Below are 17236 nucleotides of genomic sequence, written 5' to 3' on the forward strand. Positions count from 1 at the left end.
GCAAAACCTATAAAAAATATTTAGGCAACAATATTTGGTTCTCTAGACAAGATCCTGCGTGTCCCAGTGCACTGATGTGTGCAAGAAAACTGTGGACATTCATATCAAGGTTTCCTCCCAACAGAACGACCTAAAATGTTAGTTTAATCTAATTTTTCTCCTTTTTTTTCACCAGTTTTCTGAAAACATAGTAAGAAACCTGGCTCTGGTTTGACTTGTACTGGACAATAAGACAGTATCTCCATTATTCACCATGTTATTACTGGAGGGTTATACGATTAAGTCTTTTTCATCCGCTCATGTTTTAGGAAATCCTTCCATCTCTTCAGGTTTGGAAACCTCAGTGTCATTCTCCTGAATAAGCCTGATTTCGTCAGCTCCACATGTGCGTATAGGATGCGTAAATGCGCCATGAGGTCATGCGGGATGCGACTCCAACTCTCCTTCATCTCCTCAAGGTGAACCCTCCAGACTCCTAGCGGCAGATGGGTAGAAAAGCGTGCAGAGGTACGGGCATAAGCGGCGGAACTCTACTTCCCCTTTTCCAATGAAACTGTGGGAACTATGGAGCATGTTTTTACTCTCTTACCCGTTTCATACATATCTGACGCCTGTGTGTAGCTGCCGAGCATACCTAATGTTTTCTTATAAAGATATGCACTCCATGGTGGCAAAGATTGTTATGCGAACTGTATTGACTGTGGAGGTGACTTCCCATTTTATCCTCCTCTATTTGCGGCCACTACCACGCCCTCCCCTCTGGCCAGGAATAAAGTTGATCCAAGAGCCTTTCAGGTTCAGACTAACCGCCGCTTTTCTCCAAGAGCCTCCCAAAGGAAAAGAGAAAATCCCTTTCAAAGTTTTATCCTGCCTCTTAGCTTCTGAACACTGAAACCTTTTGGCTTTAAGGAGGATAAAGAAGAAAACAAAGCTACGTTTACCTGCTTGTCGTTGCTCACACAGCTTTAAAACATTTTAAAGAAAAGGGAACATCAGTCCTGAAGATGCGCTGCGCCATTTCTCCTTGAACCTTCAAAGTTCTGAGCTGCGACTTGTTCTCTGACACCACTTCCAAAGACTGCAAAAGTTTTCCCATTTACAGCTGAGGGGCCACTGTAAGGAGCGAGCTGGTCACTTTGGATGATGGCTGGGTGTTGTGTGTCGGCGGAGGACCGGGAAACCAAGAGGATCAACGACGCGATCGAGGAGCAGCTGCGGAGAGACAAGAAGGACTCTCGCAGGGAGCTGAAGCTGCTGCTGTTAGGTGAGCATCACTCAGCAGGACAACCATGTGGCCTTCTCAACACTGGCTTGTAACACTCGATGAGTTATTCATACATGGGTTTGCGTTTTCTTCGAAAACATTCATTTCAAGTTCCTTAAAACAAGTAAAAACTTCATGTCGTCTTTATTTTTCATTTCGCCATTTAAGAGGAGGTGTGAACTCCTCCAAGACGCTCGGTGGACAGTGAAGCTTTGGATTTGCTGTTATCTTGAAGCTTTTTGACCACACATATGAGCAGGCAGGTTTTATGACCAGTGGGACTAAATCCCTAATTATGAAAATAAAAAGTAATTTTCCTATTAAGTATAGATTTTTAAAATGTAGTTTAAGTCAAAACACTTTATGAGGGAGATAAATGGCTGTTTGATTGTTTCATAGATGTAAGCACGCAAGTTTAAGGTTGAGACCATTTTTGGCCTACTTAAAGTAAGAGTCTTCCATTTGTCACTTCTTGTCTGCTTCTTGTCTGATCTTCTCTCTCGAGCCCACCGGTTCGTTGCGCGCGGGCTCCGAGATGAGTCGAGGATTTTGTGCACCGGAAGATTAAAATCTTCATTTCTATAATTGACAGCCAGGTATAAGGTACCTAAAACAGCATTGCAGACAGAAAAGAAGCTGGTTTGGGAAAAGCATTGCGTTAGATGAACTGTGGGTTCACTCCAGGAAGAAGCGCGCGTCACTCTGCTTATTCCTCGCCTGAACAGTGAATAGAAAGACAATTATTAATAAAGGGAAATAATTAGATGTCTTTGTGAAAGCTAGTCTACATTACTGCTAATGTATTATCTTTCATTAACAGTATAGAAAATAAGTTTAAACATTTAGAATTGAGTATTTTGCTGGCGCATAAATATGGGAATATGGAGCAGGGAGTGATCACAGAAACATTCACAGGCCTTTTGTCATTAATATTCACTTTTCCGTGTTACTGAAGTGCGCAAAGCTCATATGCCTGAATAAAGATAGTTTCTGTTTATGTTGTGGATGTTGGAAGCAGCTGTTTTGTCTATACCGTCAAACAATCCAAAAAAGAAAAACGGGATGTTTCCACTTGCATCCATGGTTTATTGCATTTGTCAGAACTTTTTTTTTCTTTTAACTTACGGCAGCTGCGTGGGAGCGTTTCAGGGACGCGGCTTTCTGTCACTCAGTGGTGTGTTAGAAAGCCATAACTAGCTGCTGTGGGTGCGCCTCATGCAAAATAATGCAAATCCATCATGGAGCAGAACATGAGCCTCAAGTTTGCAAATACTGTTCTTTCAAAGGCAGTTTTCACTCAAAAGCAGGTGTTGCCCACACCACCTCAACCAGCATTTCCAATAAATCTCATTTACTTAATTCACATTTTATTATCAGTGAGCAAAAACTTAAGTGGGAAAACCAAAGCAAGCTGCTGAAGTGGTCAAACATACACCAGTTTGTCAGTACGATTCATTTACCTGGTCAGAGTGACTCAGTTCTCAGTGGATTTAATTAAGATGACCACAGTCACAGTCACAGGCCTACAGAGAGTATGAGCAGCGTGGAGACAGAAAATAACACATTAAGATTCTGCCTTGTTACACTGGGATCGCTCCTCATAGAGCCATGAAACAAACAAACAATCTCAAGAAAAAATTAATGAAAGACTTAAACTTATCAGAAATAAGAATGTACAACAATTTGACCAAAAAAAAAAAAAAAAACAAAAAAAAAAAACAGCATTAAAGAGAAAAAAGAAAAGATTTTTCACACGTTGCTCTTTACAAAAAGATTGAGTTTTATGTTTTGGTGTTTACAAACGTAAAAAACACAGATGAGATAGTAGAAAAACTGATGAACATATCAGACCCCTGACCCAAAGCGTACAAGGGCCCTATAGAAGAGCTTCTGTTAAAAGCAGCAACATTTCTTGTTGTCAGTCAGGGCACCAGAAAGATGCACAAAACAAGTGAGATGCAAACAAGAGTTGTGAGATTCCTACAAAGGCATATATTTACCCAAAACAAATATATCAAGACTTAAGTATCTACCCTGTGACTCACCTTAATAGGGAAGAACATACACACTTTAGACATAAAACCTATTGTAAAACTAGGCTTGACCTAACAACAGAAACACATTACAATAAAGAGACCTTTAAGACATATTTAGCTAAGTGTCTTTTTCCTTTGGATTTTGCCCCCAAATTAATATCCATAGCTTAAAATAAAAAAAAAACCCAACTGATATTTTGTCAAAAGAATGTATGTAAATGAGATTTCAGGCTGTTTGCTGTATCGCCATTCATACTTTTGGAAATCAGTTTGTTGTAGTGACTCCATGTTTTGCATCTTGGACTTTTCTGATCTGACAAAAACGTTTCAGTTCCACAAACACAAATGAAAAAAGAAATTCTAACAATAATAATTATTAAAGGATTTTCCACTTTTTTCTTGATACAAGAGAACAGTATTGCTCTCTACCTCCAAAGATAGCGCTTCTAAAATCAAACTATCTAAAAGTAACTATATAAAATAGCAGCTTCTGGTCCCTAATTATCTATTTTCAACATATGTAATGAGCAGATCCTGTCTAGAAAAGTTTCATTCTGCCCCCAACATCACTGATGGGTCAATGGAAGAGCAGCAAGATTTAGAAAGAAAAAAAAAAAGCTGTTTAAATTTTCAATTTAATCAACTTTTTGCAATTTCTTGCATACGTAGCCCTCACTCCAATCGTCATGATGTGCTTTGAGAGATTGCTCATGGCTCGTATTGATCCCACTGTGGACCCACACCAGTATGCGTGTAGAACTGATTCACAGAGGATGCCATTTCTTCTGTGGTCCATACAGTCCTCCCCCACTTAAAAAACAAGGACTCCTGTTTGTGGATTTTACATCAGGGTTTAACAGCAGCATTACAGATCCACAAACGTGGGACTCTTGGACTGTGGTCCACTCTTTGCAATTGGCTCCTGGACTTCCTGACGGGCTACAGACCATGAAGATCCATGGCATCTCCTCTTCCCTCATTACCCTCTGTGTGCTGACCCCCCTCTCCTGTTCACTCTGCTAACACACAGCTGCTCAGCACAACATCTGAGCTGCTTCATTGTGAAGGTTGCAGATGATACAGGTGGTCGTATTGCCAACAGCGACGAGCCCGACTACAGGCAGGAGGTGAAACATCTGGAGGGTTAGTGCAGAGATAGCAACCATCAATGTGAAGAAGACCAAGGAGATGATTGTGGACTTCAGAAGGGGGAAGGTATTCTCCCCCTTCTCCCCCTTCTCCCCTGCACATCAGAGGTACAGTGGTCTCTACCTTCAGGTACCTGGATATCCATGTCACAGACAACTTTCCCTGGAACAACAACACTACCCGCTTCATCAGGGAGGCACAAGAGCAGCTCCACTTCCTCAGGAGGCTGAGCCGGGCCAGACTGGGGTGCTTAATCCTGACATCTTCTTATAGATGTGTGGTGGAGAGTGTCTTGTGTTCCTGCATCACGGTGTGGCACGGAGGCTGCTCAGTGGTGGAGAAGAAGCTTCTGCAGAGGGTGGTGAACAGAGGATTGTGGGACACACTTACATACATTTACATATCTAGATGCAGGAAAAGGGCCTCCTGCATCATGAAGGATGCCACTCACGCAAACTTTGCCCCCCTCACACCAGGCAGGAGGCTGAGGAGCATCAAGAGCAGAACCACCAGACTGAGGAAAAGTGAGCCCCCCCCCATTAATCTGTTTGTTTAAAAATAAACCAGTAGAAAGACTAAATAAAATGTAACCTGAAGAATCCCGTTTACCACCGTGTACCGCCTGGTTTTGTTGTTCTTTTTCAGTGCTTGGGACTGAATAGCAATTCATTTCATTTTAAAATAGATGTTTGTTATTATTGTTTTCTGTGAGACGCCAACCTGCTGCTCTTTTGTTGCTTTCTCAGGTCATGAATGGTCTGAACCACGGGTAGCTCTGATTTCCACCTAAATTATTTCACAGCCATTGTGGGTGGCACTTGTCCTTATGAACGAATCAAGACATCCACTAAAAAAAAACCATTTTATATTACTGTTGTTTTTTGTTTGTTTTTCTAGCTTACATATTTGTGTATATGTTACCATTACACACAAACACACTCACACACTGAAAAAAATTTAATTATGCTTATTAAAAAAAATACCAGTCTTTAGAAGCAGAATCGTGGTTTTCCCCCTCTTACAGTTCTCCTGTCTTACTTGCCCAGTCGCACCTCATCACCAAGAAACTTGACTGGTAAACAAGGAACATTCAAATGAGGATCATTTGTCTAAACCTAATTTGCTAAGATGTAAAGTCTTGTGTTCATGATGCCATGCAAAACAGTCATGACTAGAAAACATTCAGACACATACTCTGGTCTGACTTTTCTGTCACCTATTATTTAGTGAAAAACTCTTATATTTGTAAACTCTCAGTAAAGCGGTGTTTCTCCTCATGAGAACTTGATGAGGAAGTTCAATAATCCTACTCAGGTACTCTGGAGGAGGATCACGGCTAAAATAGGCAGGGCTGGGGGGGCCTGAGGACTGGACTTGAGAAACACTGCAGTAAACTAACATGTAAATGCAAATACTGACAAAATTGATTTTACTTGTTCTGGTGTTTTCCATTAGCCTTACTTTTCAGATGTTTTGAATACTGGTCAAAAAGTTGTACTAAGAGCACTTAAATAAAACCAAAGTTGTATACAGTACTACCACAAACTAACCAAAGTACTGTAATTGGCTGCTCCTCCCAACTAACTAAACACGAAACTGTCTTATGTTAAAATCCAGAGTGAAATCATTGCATGGAAACAAATTTAACTGGAAATTTAAGCAGAGTACAACTCTGCTTAAGCACTTTACTTCCTGAACTATTGACTCACAGGTGTCCGTTTGGCAGTCAAATCTACATTCAAATAGTTCAGTTTGCCTTTGTTTCCCTGCATGAACAAGTTGGCAGTCAAGCAAAGTCACAATACTTGTTTACTTTTTAAAAATTTTGCCTTGATGCTGAGTAACAAGTTTTGCAGAGATAATACATGGATCTTTTCAGTTGCAGGAAATATAAATTGTCACACACAGAGTTAAATCAGTTACATTTCTGTATTTTTCTTGAAAGCTGAAGTTAAACTTTGCATTTAGCGTAAAAATACAACACTTAGTTGAAAACTAACAACAGAGGTTTAATTGTACAAAAACCAAGTGTTGCTAGGAGCAACGCTGACTTTTGTCTGCGTTTGAACTGCTCCAACATAACACTTCTGTTTGTTTCCTTTAAACCTTTAATTTGGTTTAATATTATTAATTGATGTTTAATGAAACAATCCAACATTGCATATAGCAGAAACTATGTCATTAACCTACAGACTGTAACCTGGTGTCTCTGACAGACAGCCGCTTGTAAAAGTAGCTCTGTACTCAGAGTGGAAAAATATTTAAATGGTACCTTATAGTCATGCTTCAATATTAATTATTTAGTGATTATTAAAACAGATATGTTACAGTCAGCAAGTACATCGTGTTCCATTTACTTTTGTACCTTTAGTTAAAGTAAAAAATCAAAACCTCTGACTTTGCCAGTGAGCCTCTCTAGAGTTTAATTTCCTTTGAATGTCACTTCTTTCTTTTAAACATCTCTTGTCCAATCACTACATTGTGTTGGTTATCACACACTTCAGTGTTTTGTTTTGGTTTTTTTTCTGACAGCTTTGACTTGTCAGCGTTGTCCCGCTGCCTTTATAATCACTGAAAAGACTTCTGGAAAGAACAATAATTGCAGCAGTGAGAACTTTATGCAGAACAGGATTTGCTTCAGTGTAAGGAAAGTCTCAACCAGCATTAGTGACAAATATTAATAGTTGATATTAACCAGTAAAACTTTAATAATGCAATCTGTCTACACAGTGAGTTTTAGGTGTAATTTCACAGAAACGGCCCTCTGCTGCTTCTTTATTACTCTGAATGCTGCGCTATAATCAACAGCTTTGAACAAGGATGGCTTTATTATTGTACTGTTTTGTAATTTTACTACAGCCTTTATGATAAATAACTATCACTTTTTGAAATATAAAACTGTATTTGTTTGACTAAAAGTCCCCAAGGATTCACTCTGACACCATGAGAGCAGAGTTCTAGCTGGACTGATGGAGATTCCAGTTTTAACATAGATGAATGTGTGATTTAGTACTCTGTTTCTGAGACTTTACCTGTTAAAGACAGAAAATAATTTGTGGAGTGAAGGTGGTTTAACCCTTTATAGGGCACTCAATGAAATACCTTGAAATTAGAAATTTTAACCTAAAATTTTCCTTCTGGTATGTACCAAGATCTCTATTCTGTTGTTACATTAAAAAAAAAAAAAAAAAAAGTTTCATGCTGAATATGAAACAAAACGAAGTGGTCAAAAATAGTCACATGCACCATAAAGGGTTAAGGAAAACTGGGCTTATACATTGTCTGTATGGTTGTAATAGATCTCACAAACAAAGAGCATAAAACTAATTATGTTTTATAGGCAGTAATATTGATCAGCTGTGTGACACCTGTGCTCTCCACCTATCTGACACCATCACATGCCTGACACAAATTTCTCCTCCTTAACATATAAAGACATCGTTGTGCTTAATGTTTTGTGTGCCTCACAGGAACTGGTGAGAGTGGAAAGAGCACCTTTATCAAACAAATGAGAATCATTCATGGAGGAGGATACACAGATGAAGACAAAAGGAGCTACGCTAAGCTTGTCTACCAGAACATCTACACATCAATGCAGACCATGATCCGAGCCATGGGGGCACTCGGTATATCTTTCTCTGATCCCCAGAACCAGGTACAAAGTCAGAGTGGGTTTGCTCCAGTTTGTTCTTACATCATTTTGTAGTTAAGATTTCTTTTAGAATTGGAAGAAACACAAATGTTAAATGATTCAGTTTTAAACGGAGTAAACGTTTTCCCTCCTCCTGTCTGTTTTTAATGTTTTAGATTCAGGAGATGAACTATTGTTATGTGATTGTCTCTTCGTCCACAGGGCCATGCAGACTCAGTGCTGGAAGTGGAGGTAGACAAGGTAGAGGAGTTGGATCAAAACCTTGCGGTGGCCATCAGGAATTTGTGGAAAGATGCAGGAATACAGGAGTGCTATGACAGGCGCAGAGAGTACCAGTTGTCTGACTCCACCAAATAGTGAGAAAACAGCTGTACAACATTCATAGTACGCACTAACATCCACACAGGTCATCTGTTACATGGTTGTGAAATTTATCTAAAGAAAAAAAACTTTTTCTGGTAAGGTAATGAAGATCAAAATAGAAAGAAAAAACAATATTTAGCTTGACTTTCTTTTTTTTTTTTTCTAACGTTTTTGCAAATCCTCACTGAAGTAAAATCATGTATATTTGTGTCCACCTTTATTGAAGTGTTTCCTTAATTATTGCTTTTGCCTTGAAAGTTTAGCAACACACAAATATTCTTTGAAATGTAGATAAGGAACAGATCTTTTTTCTGAGTAAAGACCCACTGTTTTAAAGTTGCACCACTTCAATTCAAGCTGTTCTGAGGACATGTCTGAAAGTGTTTTTTCCTCCAATCTCTTTAGACATCTACAAAGATGTTATACACTCAATACAGATGTTTTAGAGAAAATGTGTTTAAAGTGACGTCATCTGCGTTATCTAGCCAAGAGTTAAGACGTGTAAATTTTATATTAAGCTTGGATTTAAACAGAAATTTATATATATATATATGTGTGTGTGTGTGTGTGTGTGTGTGTGTGTATATAACTTTTTTTTTTTTTGTTTCTTTAGCTATCTCACAGACTTGGATCGGATTGCAGAGCCTTCTTATTTACCAGACCTTCAGGACATCCTCAGAGTCCGAGTGCCAACCACGGGTATCATCGAGTACCCCTTTGACATGGAGAACGTCATTTTCAGGTGAGATGCCACAGACTGTCATGGCTTTGTTTCACTAGACACAGACATTAGCGTCCTCTTTGCTGTGGCTGCTCGAATTACAGGATGGTGGATGTGGGAGGTCAAAGGTCAGAAAGAAGGAAGTGGATCCACTGCTTTGAGAATGTCACCTCCATAATCTTCCTAGTGGCTCTCAGTGAATATGACCAGGTCCTGGCTGAGTGTGACAATGAGGTGAGGACAGTCATTTTCCAGTTTAAGATGCCAGTTTGATTCCTCACAATGTGCGCTGAACAGCATCTCCTTCTCTGCTGCAAATTTATCTTAGAATCGGATGGAGGAGAGCAAAGCCCTGTTCAAAACCATCATTACCTACCCTTGGTTTGAGAAGTCCTCTGTCATTCTTTTCCTCAACAAAACCGACATCCTCAAGGAGAAGATTATGTACTCTCACATAGCCACCTACTTTCCTGAATTCACAGGTTAGTTTGTGTGAATACTGCTGTTTTAAATTCATATGTGATATATGCTAAGCTAACCGTTTTTATCTAAAGAGTACCTTTAAAACCTTTTACCTTCTTTTGCTCTTGTTTGATGAGGGATATCGAAAGAAAAATAGTAATGCACAGATACCACTTTTTTTTTTTTCGAAATGAGTACAAACTTAAGTGGTTACATTTGAGTCGATACTGAACACCATTATTAATAGCAATAAATCCTCGTACATTTTACTGGCATGGAGACCGCAGTGCAACATACAATGACTGTGGTTAACTGTGTAATATATCAAATGTGTCATTCTGCAGCCATCCTCTATAATTTGGATACATTCAGCATCTTTAACAGGATAAAATAGTTTTTTGGTGGATTCAGTTCACCGCTGTGACAAGGCACCTATATGCCCAAAATCTGATTTTCTCACAGAGTTTAGGTCATTCTGATTTTTATATGGCATATATAATAACATTTACATTTTTTAACAAACTTACACACTAATTACAGATTAATCTCTTTACATTGATCCATTTGTTTTCACAGCCTTAATTTTTTCACTCTGGTATCAGGTGCTGAGGTATCTGAAAACTTTTATGTATTGCAAAGACAAGTACACACACATAGTATTGGACTGATGTCAGACACTGGTACCAGTAATAGCGCATCTCATGTTAAAAAAAAAAAAAGCATTTATGGTTAAAGAAATATTTACTTTGGGATTGCTGAGACAGCTTTTACTTAGTCTTTACTCAGTGTTCCCCTGTGGGAATTTGTATTTGCTCAACTGGATCTAAATGAAAACAGAAATTTAAAACTCTTGTATCTCTTGCAGGATAATCAAGTTTGAACCCTCATCATAATTGTCATAATTTAACTTTGTTTGCACTGTAAAAAGCACAGAGGACCAAAGTGTTGTACAAAATGTAAATGAAAGGCATAAGAAATAAGTAGCATACCTTCATGCTCGACAAGGAGCACTTTAGCACTTAGTTTAACTCTATTTATCAGAGGAGTTTGAGAACTTGGCCCAGTTCTGTGCATGTAGTGAAGAGTGAGATGAGTACATGGCACTACATGGCAACACCTGCATCGCAGCAGTTCAACTAGCACCTTCCTATCATGTCCTCTACTGTTTGATTTTGTGCTTATGGTGTTCTCACTCTCATAAAAAGTCGCTTTGGATAGAAGCGTCTGCTAAAAAACCGTAGAATAGAATAACACATGACACAAAGCATTAAACAAAACACGAATCTCTAAAGTGGAGCATTTTAAATTTGACAAATGATTTAAATTAAATATGAACAATTCAATGAACACCACAAATAAATGATATTTACCCTGAATTTCAGGACCCAAACAGGATCAAGGAGCAGCTCAAGAATTCATCCTCAAAATGTACCAAGAACAAAACCCAAACAAGGACAAGAAGCTGTACTCCCACTTCACCTGCGCCACAGACACAGAAAACATCCGCTTTGTCTTCGTGGCTGTCAAAGACACCATCCTCACAGCCAACCTTAAGGACTTCAACCTGGTCTAAAATTGAAGGGATTTGGAGGGGAAAAAAAACAGGTCACTTTTTTTTTTTTTTTTTCTTAGCAACATAAAGTCTAACACTGCAAATTCAATGTTTTATTTTAAACCAGGTGGAACTGAAGTGCCTGAACAGATTGTGTAGGTTTATGTTTAAATGATCTTTGTAAAGATTTAGTTTTCATTTTTATCTCTATTGCATATAGATATCCTGTATAAATGATACTTTACTGTAGTGCTACAAAAGCAAAATTAGTGGGAAGGAACTTAAAACCTGATCCACAGTATGAACTACTTGTAAAATACAAGTCTGAGTGCTTTAACTTATACATTCTTACTTAGCAGTTGATTGAGTTCCTTTAGGCACTTTTTTTAAGCACTGAACCACAATGCCGTAATCACTGAATATCTTGTCAAACATTTCAGAAAAGGTGGGAAGTTTTTCTGAAATGCAACATCCATTCTTCATGTATTTGTGTGAGCTTTGTTAGCAGGTCTACGCTGCAGGCAGACCCGTCTAGTAGCCCTGCATTCAGTCTGCATCTTTGAATCTGCTCTGTTGTAAGTTCTGTAGAATAAAGGTCTGATGTTGTCCTACTGAATAACCACAGTCATCCAAGGAAAGACGTTGCCTTGATGATCACATATTTCTCCCCTGTAATTCCAACATGCACTACTTCATCGATGCAAGCTTCACACATCATGCACGTTCATGCCGTGGACCCTGATGTGCATCCATGGAAATAAGGAGTCACTCATCCTTGTTTGCTCCCTTTATAGCCAATCCTGACACCTTTACCAGGCGAACAATAATCTGCTGACTGCACACTCCAGAAACACTTTACTTGTACATTCTGTGAAACTCCCATCCTTTGCATTTGAGCCACCTTCCTTTTTGTGTGTTAATATTAAATTCTAGTTTAATTGAAATTTTTCCAAAAATGGGTCAGTGAAACCACCAAAAATTACTCATTTAAATTTTACTGCATTTTGTAGAAATGGAGATGGTGCAATAACTTGAGTTGTGCTTTGAGAATTTGCTCCAACAATTTAAGCATGAATTAAAGTTGTAATGAATAAAACAAGTAATGTATGTTGTGAAAAGGCCAACAATAGATGTGCTTGACTTGTTTTTTGTGCAGGTGATCAATAAAGAGTGTGCAGAAACTTGAAGCATATATTTTATTTTCTGTAAACAGCATGAAAAAGTCACTGCAGTGCTTATTTTCCCTTTCCCTGAATAAAGAAAAAAAAAAAAAAAAAAAAAAACTTGGATGGCAACAGAAATGTTTAGTTATATTAATCTTTAACATGCCCCAAACCAAAAGCAAATCTCTGACATTTATCTAAGAGTAAACATTAGCTGATTATAATTAGCATTCCTTTCTTTAAATATACTTTCTCTGCATTATTCATCATGTTTGGCAATGTGTATGTGGTATAAAAACATAAAAAATACATATTACAATCTGCTCACTGATGTCAGGATGGGTATATACAGAAAGATTATACTATTGGCATATACAGCAGATTGAATAGTACAGTATAAAAATAGCATGCGTCTCTAAATCACACACTGAACAGTCCATTTTGCAGTAATGTATAAAAAAGAAGTAAATAAAGAATAACAATAATACAGTGAAGCTCATTAACAGAAATTTGTTTCCCTTTAAAATTTTCCAGTAAAATGAAGGTTCTGTAACAAGTGTGATTAATTTGGCTTCATTGTTCAGGAAGTTTTTCCAGCTTTATTAGTGACATTTTAGCCCATTAACAATTTAAAAATTAATTGATAGCAATGAAATGGAATGAATTAGTTACTAAAAGCTTAAAACTTAATTATGGCAAGATAAGTATTGAAATACTCCAATTCAAACCAGCATTTTGGATTTCAGCAGATATAACAGTGTTTATTGTAAACTGAAGACAATTTAATTTTTTTTGTTAAACAAAATAAAATATGTAGTGTAACTGTGCAAAAAGACAAGTGCAATCAGGACAAAGAGGGTGAGACAGTTTGGTTCACACTAATCTCTGCTTCTGGGATCAGCTCATGCACTGCAACTGAGAAACTCATTTATAGTACTTCCGTTAATGTGCACGCACACACACACACTACATCTTTAATACCAAACACCCACTAACAGTCAACATACGGCATAGTTTTTGCACTGCTCACACATGTAAGGAAACAAAACGAGCATGCAGTAAAGTCTAAAGGCACTGACACACACACTAGCAACATTTGCGTGTGTTAAGTACATCTTGCTCTTCAGTATTTGGGTAAACTCTCTCTGGCATCTTCCAATTTGTCAAGAACCCACTGAAAAAGTCAGAAGTTTCACAACAATCATTCATAGTGACGACAGGCTGGACAGTTAACACATCTGGGCACTTTTAGTCTAAATGGTTCGCTTACCTTGGCTATCTCAGGAGTTTGAAAGTTTATGATCTTCCCAAACTCTTTGGCATGAAACACTGATTTCACTCTCTCCTGCAGCATATGAGACATGTTTCAAGGATAATTCAAAGGATAATCATCTTATATTACTTTTCTATAGCACTTAAAGCAGCCTTGTACCTTGGCCTCTATACGAAGTCGGCGGTGCTCAACAATCATCGGGTCCTTTGTGAATTCTTCAAAGAGATACTGCCACTCGCAGGTCAGCTGGCCAAATGTGCCTTTAGTCACAAAAAAGATTCCCCTGGAAAATAAATGGTGGGAAAATAAGCCAGGAGAAGAACTGACTGCCACATGGTAAGAGTCCTTATATGAAGGGAGGTGTAACGACACAAACTCTGGAAAAAAACCAGACAGAATGAAAGGTATCGGAGCTAGCAGGTACTGGAAATTGTGGAGTGTGTCGAGTTGTTGCACTGCACAACAGCTACTGTCAACTATTCCAGATATAACAAACATACCTGTTTTTACTGGGCAACTGTGGATCTATAAAAATGAAACTCATTCAAAGGGTCATGTTACTGCACTGTTTAAGTAATACAACACCTTCTCGAGCAGACAAGAACACACCATCTACATCATGACTTTTCATGTACAGATGTGTTTTAACCACCTTTGACGATGAGCACAAGTAGAAAATGCACAGTGTAACAAACTTAGCATCTAAGGTGCTCAGTGTCATTTTTTTACTTTTATCTATTGACTGAACTGCTGACTGCAATAAACAAAATACTCAAGTTTATTTTTCAAGCCTTCATTGGTCGCCTGTATACAGGCGGCTGAAATGAGTTTCCTCCGCAGGGTGGCCGGGCTCTCCCTTAGAGATAGGGTGAGGAGCTCAGAGTAGAGCCGCTGCTCCTTCGCATCGAGAGGAACCAGTTGAGGTGGCTCGGGCATCTGGTCAGGATGCCTCCTGGACGCCTCCCTGGTGAGGTGTTCCAGGCACGTCCCTCTGGGAGGAGACCCCGGGGAAGACCCAAGACACGCTGGAGGGATTACATCTCTCGGCTGGCCTGGGAACGCCTCGGGATCCCCCCCGCAGAGTTGGCAAATGTGGCTGGGGAGAGGGAAGTCTGGGCTTCCCTGCTTAGGCTGCTGCCCCCGCGACCCGACCCCGGATAAGCGGCAGAAGATGGATGGATGGATGGGCCTTCATTGGTTACAACTTTAGAAAACCCAAAAGGTGACATCCAGAGGTGGTAACCTCTCTGGACATTATGCTTCATAACATGGCGGTGTTATATATGTAGTGCGATGTGCATGACGTGCACAATCTGTGTACAAGTTCCTTAATTTACAGTAATAAAAGCAACAAATTGAATTCATTAAAAAGAATAATGAATATTATAAATCACATTAAAACACAAATCACTGTAAAATTAAACACTGACTCTCTGGCTTGTTCACACATTTGGCTTTTCAACAGAAATCTAGAATAGGGAAAAGAAGCCAAAGTGTTCATTTCCAACTCTGTAAGATGTTACAGTCACTCACCTCTTGGTGATCATGAAGAAGTCAGAGTCATTGACCATTGCATGAGCAAAGTATCTATACTTGGCAAAACGTCCATTCTCAATTTTCTGAAAAAATAAAGTACAAAAATTAAAAACTATTTGTTTTTAAAAAAAATAAAAATAAAAAAAATAAAATAAAAAAATAAAAATGATATTCTGTAACAAATCAAATAAAACATTTTCAAATGTTTAAACAGAATTGAATAAATGAATGTGGGCACAAAAGTTAAATGGGATGAAATGAGAAGAGACGGTGATGAAATATGGGATGGAACAGACAAGTAGGTGTTTAAAATATAGTTTATTAAGGATAAAATGGCAGTTTAATATTTCTGGCAATGAAAAACATTCAAAATGAAAGAAAAAATGGTCATAAACATTTTGAAGACAATCTTTAAATGAGGAAATGATAATGACAAGAAGATATATGAAAAAATAAGAAGAGTGGAGATAAAATAGGTGATGAAGATGGAAGAAACTCAACAGGGGACATCAGCAACATATTTAACGAGTAACTAAACAAAACAGATAAAGACACATTCTCGCTTCCTCATTAAAATCTCTGGTTTCACTAACTTCTTCAATAGGATGAAAAACTTTAGTAGCGACTACTGACAGCACCAACACTACACTACGTCAACTCTACAGTAGTTTCTAGCTGCTTTACTCATCATCCTCATCCTCTGAGTCAGTTCTACTCCATTCCCTGTAAGCCAATCGCCTCTGTGGATATGACAAGAAAGAAGAATGAAAATCAGAGCAGAGAGTTTGTTTCTAATGAGCCAGCAGCTCAGACTTTTAGAGAAAACGCTGAGTTTTAATTATCCATCACATTATTTGGTTAAATCTTAATTAAGTATATAAGTATTTATTTATATTTATTTGCTTCATATTCTAATATCTCAACTCACTTTTACTTACAAAAATTTTCAGATTTCCCATAAAATTTCAAAGCACTAATTAAATATAATCCAGTCAACCTGTAAGCTGAATTCAACATCATACCAAATTCTTATTAACACTTCAATTATGTGCAAGACTTTAATTGCAACTCAGTATTTTAGTGCAATAATTTACCTCCTGTTATACGAGGACAACTGAAGGCCCTGTAAAGTTAAAGACTTGGTTGCTATAGTCTAAACTAACTGCAACTGAATAAACAATGCTAAATTTCCTTCAGGATTAATAAAGTTTATCTCACAATGTGAAAGCATGGCTTCCTCTCTCCTCAGTCAAAGACCAGCTCTTTTTCTTTATAGTTTTGCTTTGTCTGACTAAAAAGGTACATTACTTTCAAGAATTAGTCATCTGAAAAAGTAGCTTTAAAAAAGCTTTTTACTCATCTTTTGCTTTGATTTAGCAGAAAGGGGTTCTTCTGCAAACACAAGAGCATGCACGCAAAACTAGCCTACCAGCCCTAAAGCTAGTGAACAGAGGGGTGACAAATTAAAGAAACAGTATGAGGAAAAAGAGGAAACAAATAGAATGTGGGAATGCTGGCTGCATGGCTAATAAAAAAAAAGAGCATGTGAATCATGTGTGGGGACTTCTACATAAACCAAATGCGATATTTAGAAATTTTAAATATGCAGAAATTTGACAAACGTGAACTGTAGTTGTTATGACCCACAGTGACCTGGAACCAGAGTGAAATGTTTTAATTTGTCACCTGTCTGTAATTTCTTTTTAAAAAATCCTACAAAGCTCTGACCTGAGACTCATAAGCAGAAACTTCAAGCCACTCCACCCAGCTCGACTGCTAGATGACGTCACACAAATCAAACTTCAGTGATTCAGGACACAAACACTCACATTCTACACAAAAATCTAGAAATGTGCTGCTCATGTTAATGAGCTGCCTAGCATCGTTTTACTGAACAGCTGCTATAGTTTAATCAAAAGTTTGAACGATTTATATATTCTGATCATTACTGATTTACTTTTCTGAATTGTTGCTTCTGGACCATGCTCTTCCTGGGTGATGATTACAAGCTCTACTACTCATCGGGGTGTTGCATAGTTTAATGTAGACTTTAGATCAGGTAGAT

At 38.1% G+C, this 17236-nt stretch overlaps 2 protein-coding genes across 4 annotated transcripts in view; one reads left to right on the forward strand and one right to left on the reverse strand.

Annotated features, from left to right (window-relative positions):
* Positions 1–1140: 1140 nt before the first annotated feature.
* On the forward strand, positions 1141–11220 carry LOC306764265 (guanine nucleotide-binding protein subunit alpha-14-like; the record flags this gene model as incomplete). The annotated part of the gene is made up of 7 exons (XM_079251360.1): positions 1141–1264; positions 7920–8104; positions 8303–8457; positions 9078–9206; positions 9290–9419; positions 9514–9667; positions 11030–11220. The coding sequence occupies 7 exons, from the start codon at positions 1141–1143 to the stop codon at positions 11218–11220; spliced, it is 1068 nt and encodes a 355-aa protein (XP_079107486.1).
* A 1169-nt stretch (positions 11221–12389) lies between these two features.
* Positions 12390–17236, reverse strand: part of vps13a (vacuolar protein sorting 13 homolog A) — a 40032-nt gene continuing 35185 nt past the window's right edge. Inside the window, exons 72-75 of one of the 3 annotated variants that reach the window (XM_079251898.1) lie at positions 15169–15254; positions 13795–13918; positions 13633–13707; positions 12390–13536 (exon numbers count right to left, since the gene is read on the reverse strand). In XM_079251898.1, the coding sequence (XP_079108024.1) occupies positions 13486–13536; positions 13633–13707; positions 13795–13918; positions 15169–15254 (336 nt within the window). In that variant the 3' untranslated portion in view covers positions 12390–13485. Of the gene's footprint in view, positions 13537–13632; positions 13708–13794; positions 13919–15168; positions 15255–15481; positions 15912–16899; positions 16948–17236 lie in introns of those variants that run through there. The other 2 variants (XM_079251899.1, XM_079251900.1) reach the window with 2 other exon arrangements.

Source organism: Telmatherina bonti (assembly GCF_933228915.1).
Source record: "Telmatherina bonti genome assembly, chromosome: 13".
Classification (NCBI taxonomy): Eukaryota; Metazoa; Chordata; class Actinopteri; order Atheriniformes; family Telmatherinidae; genus Telmatherina; species Telmatherina bonti.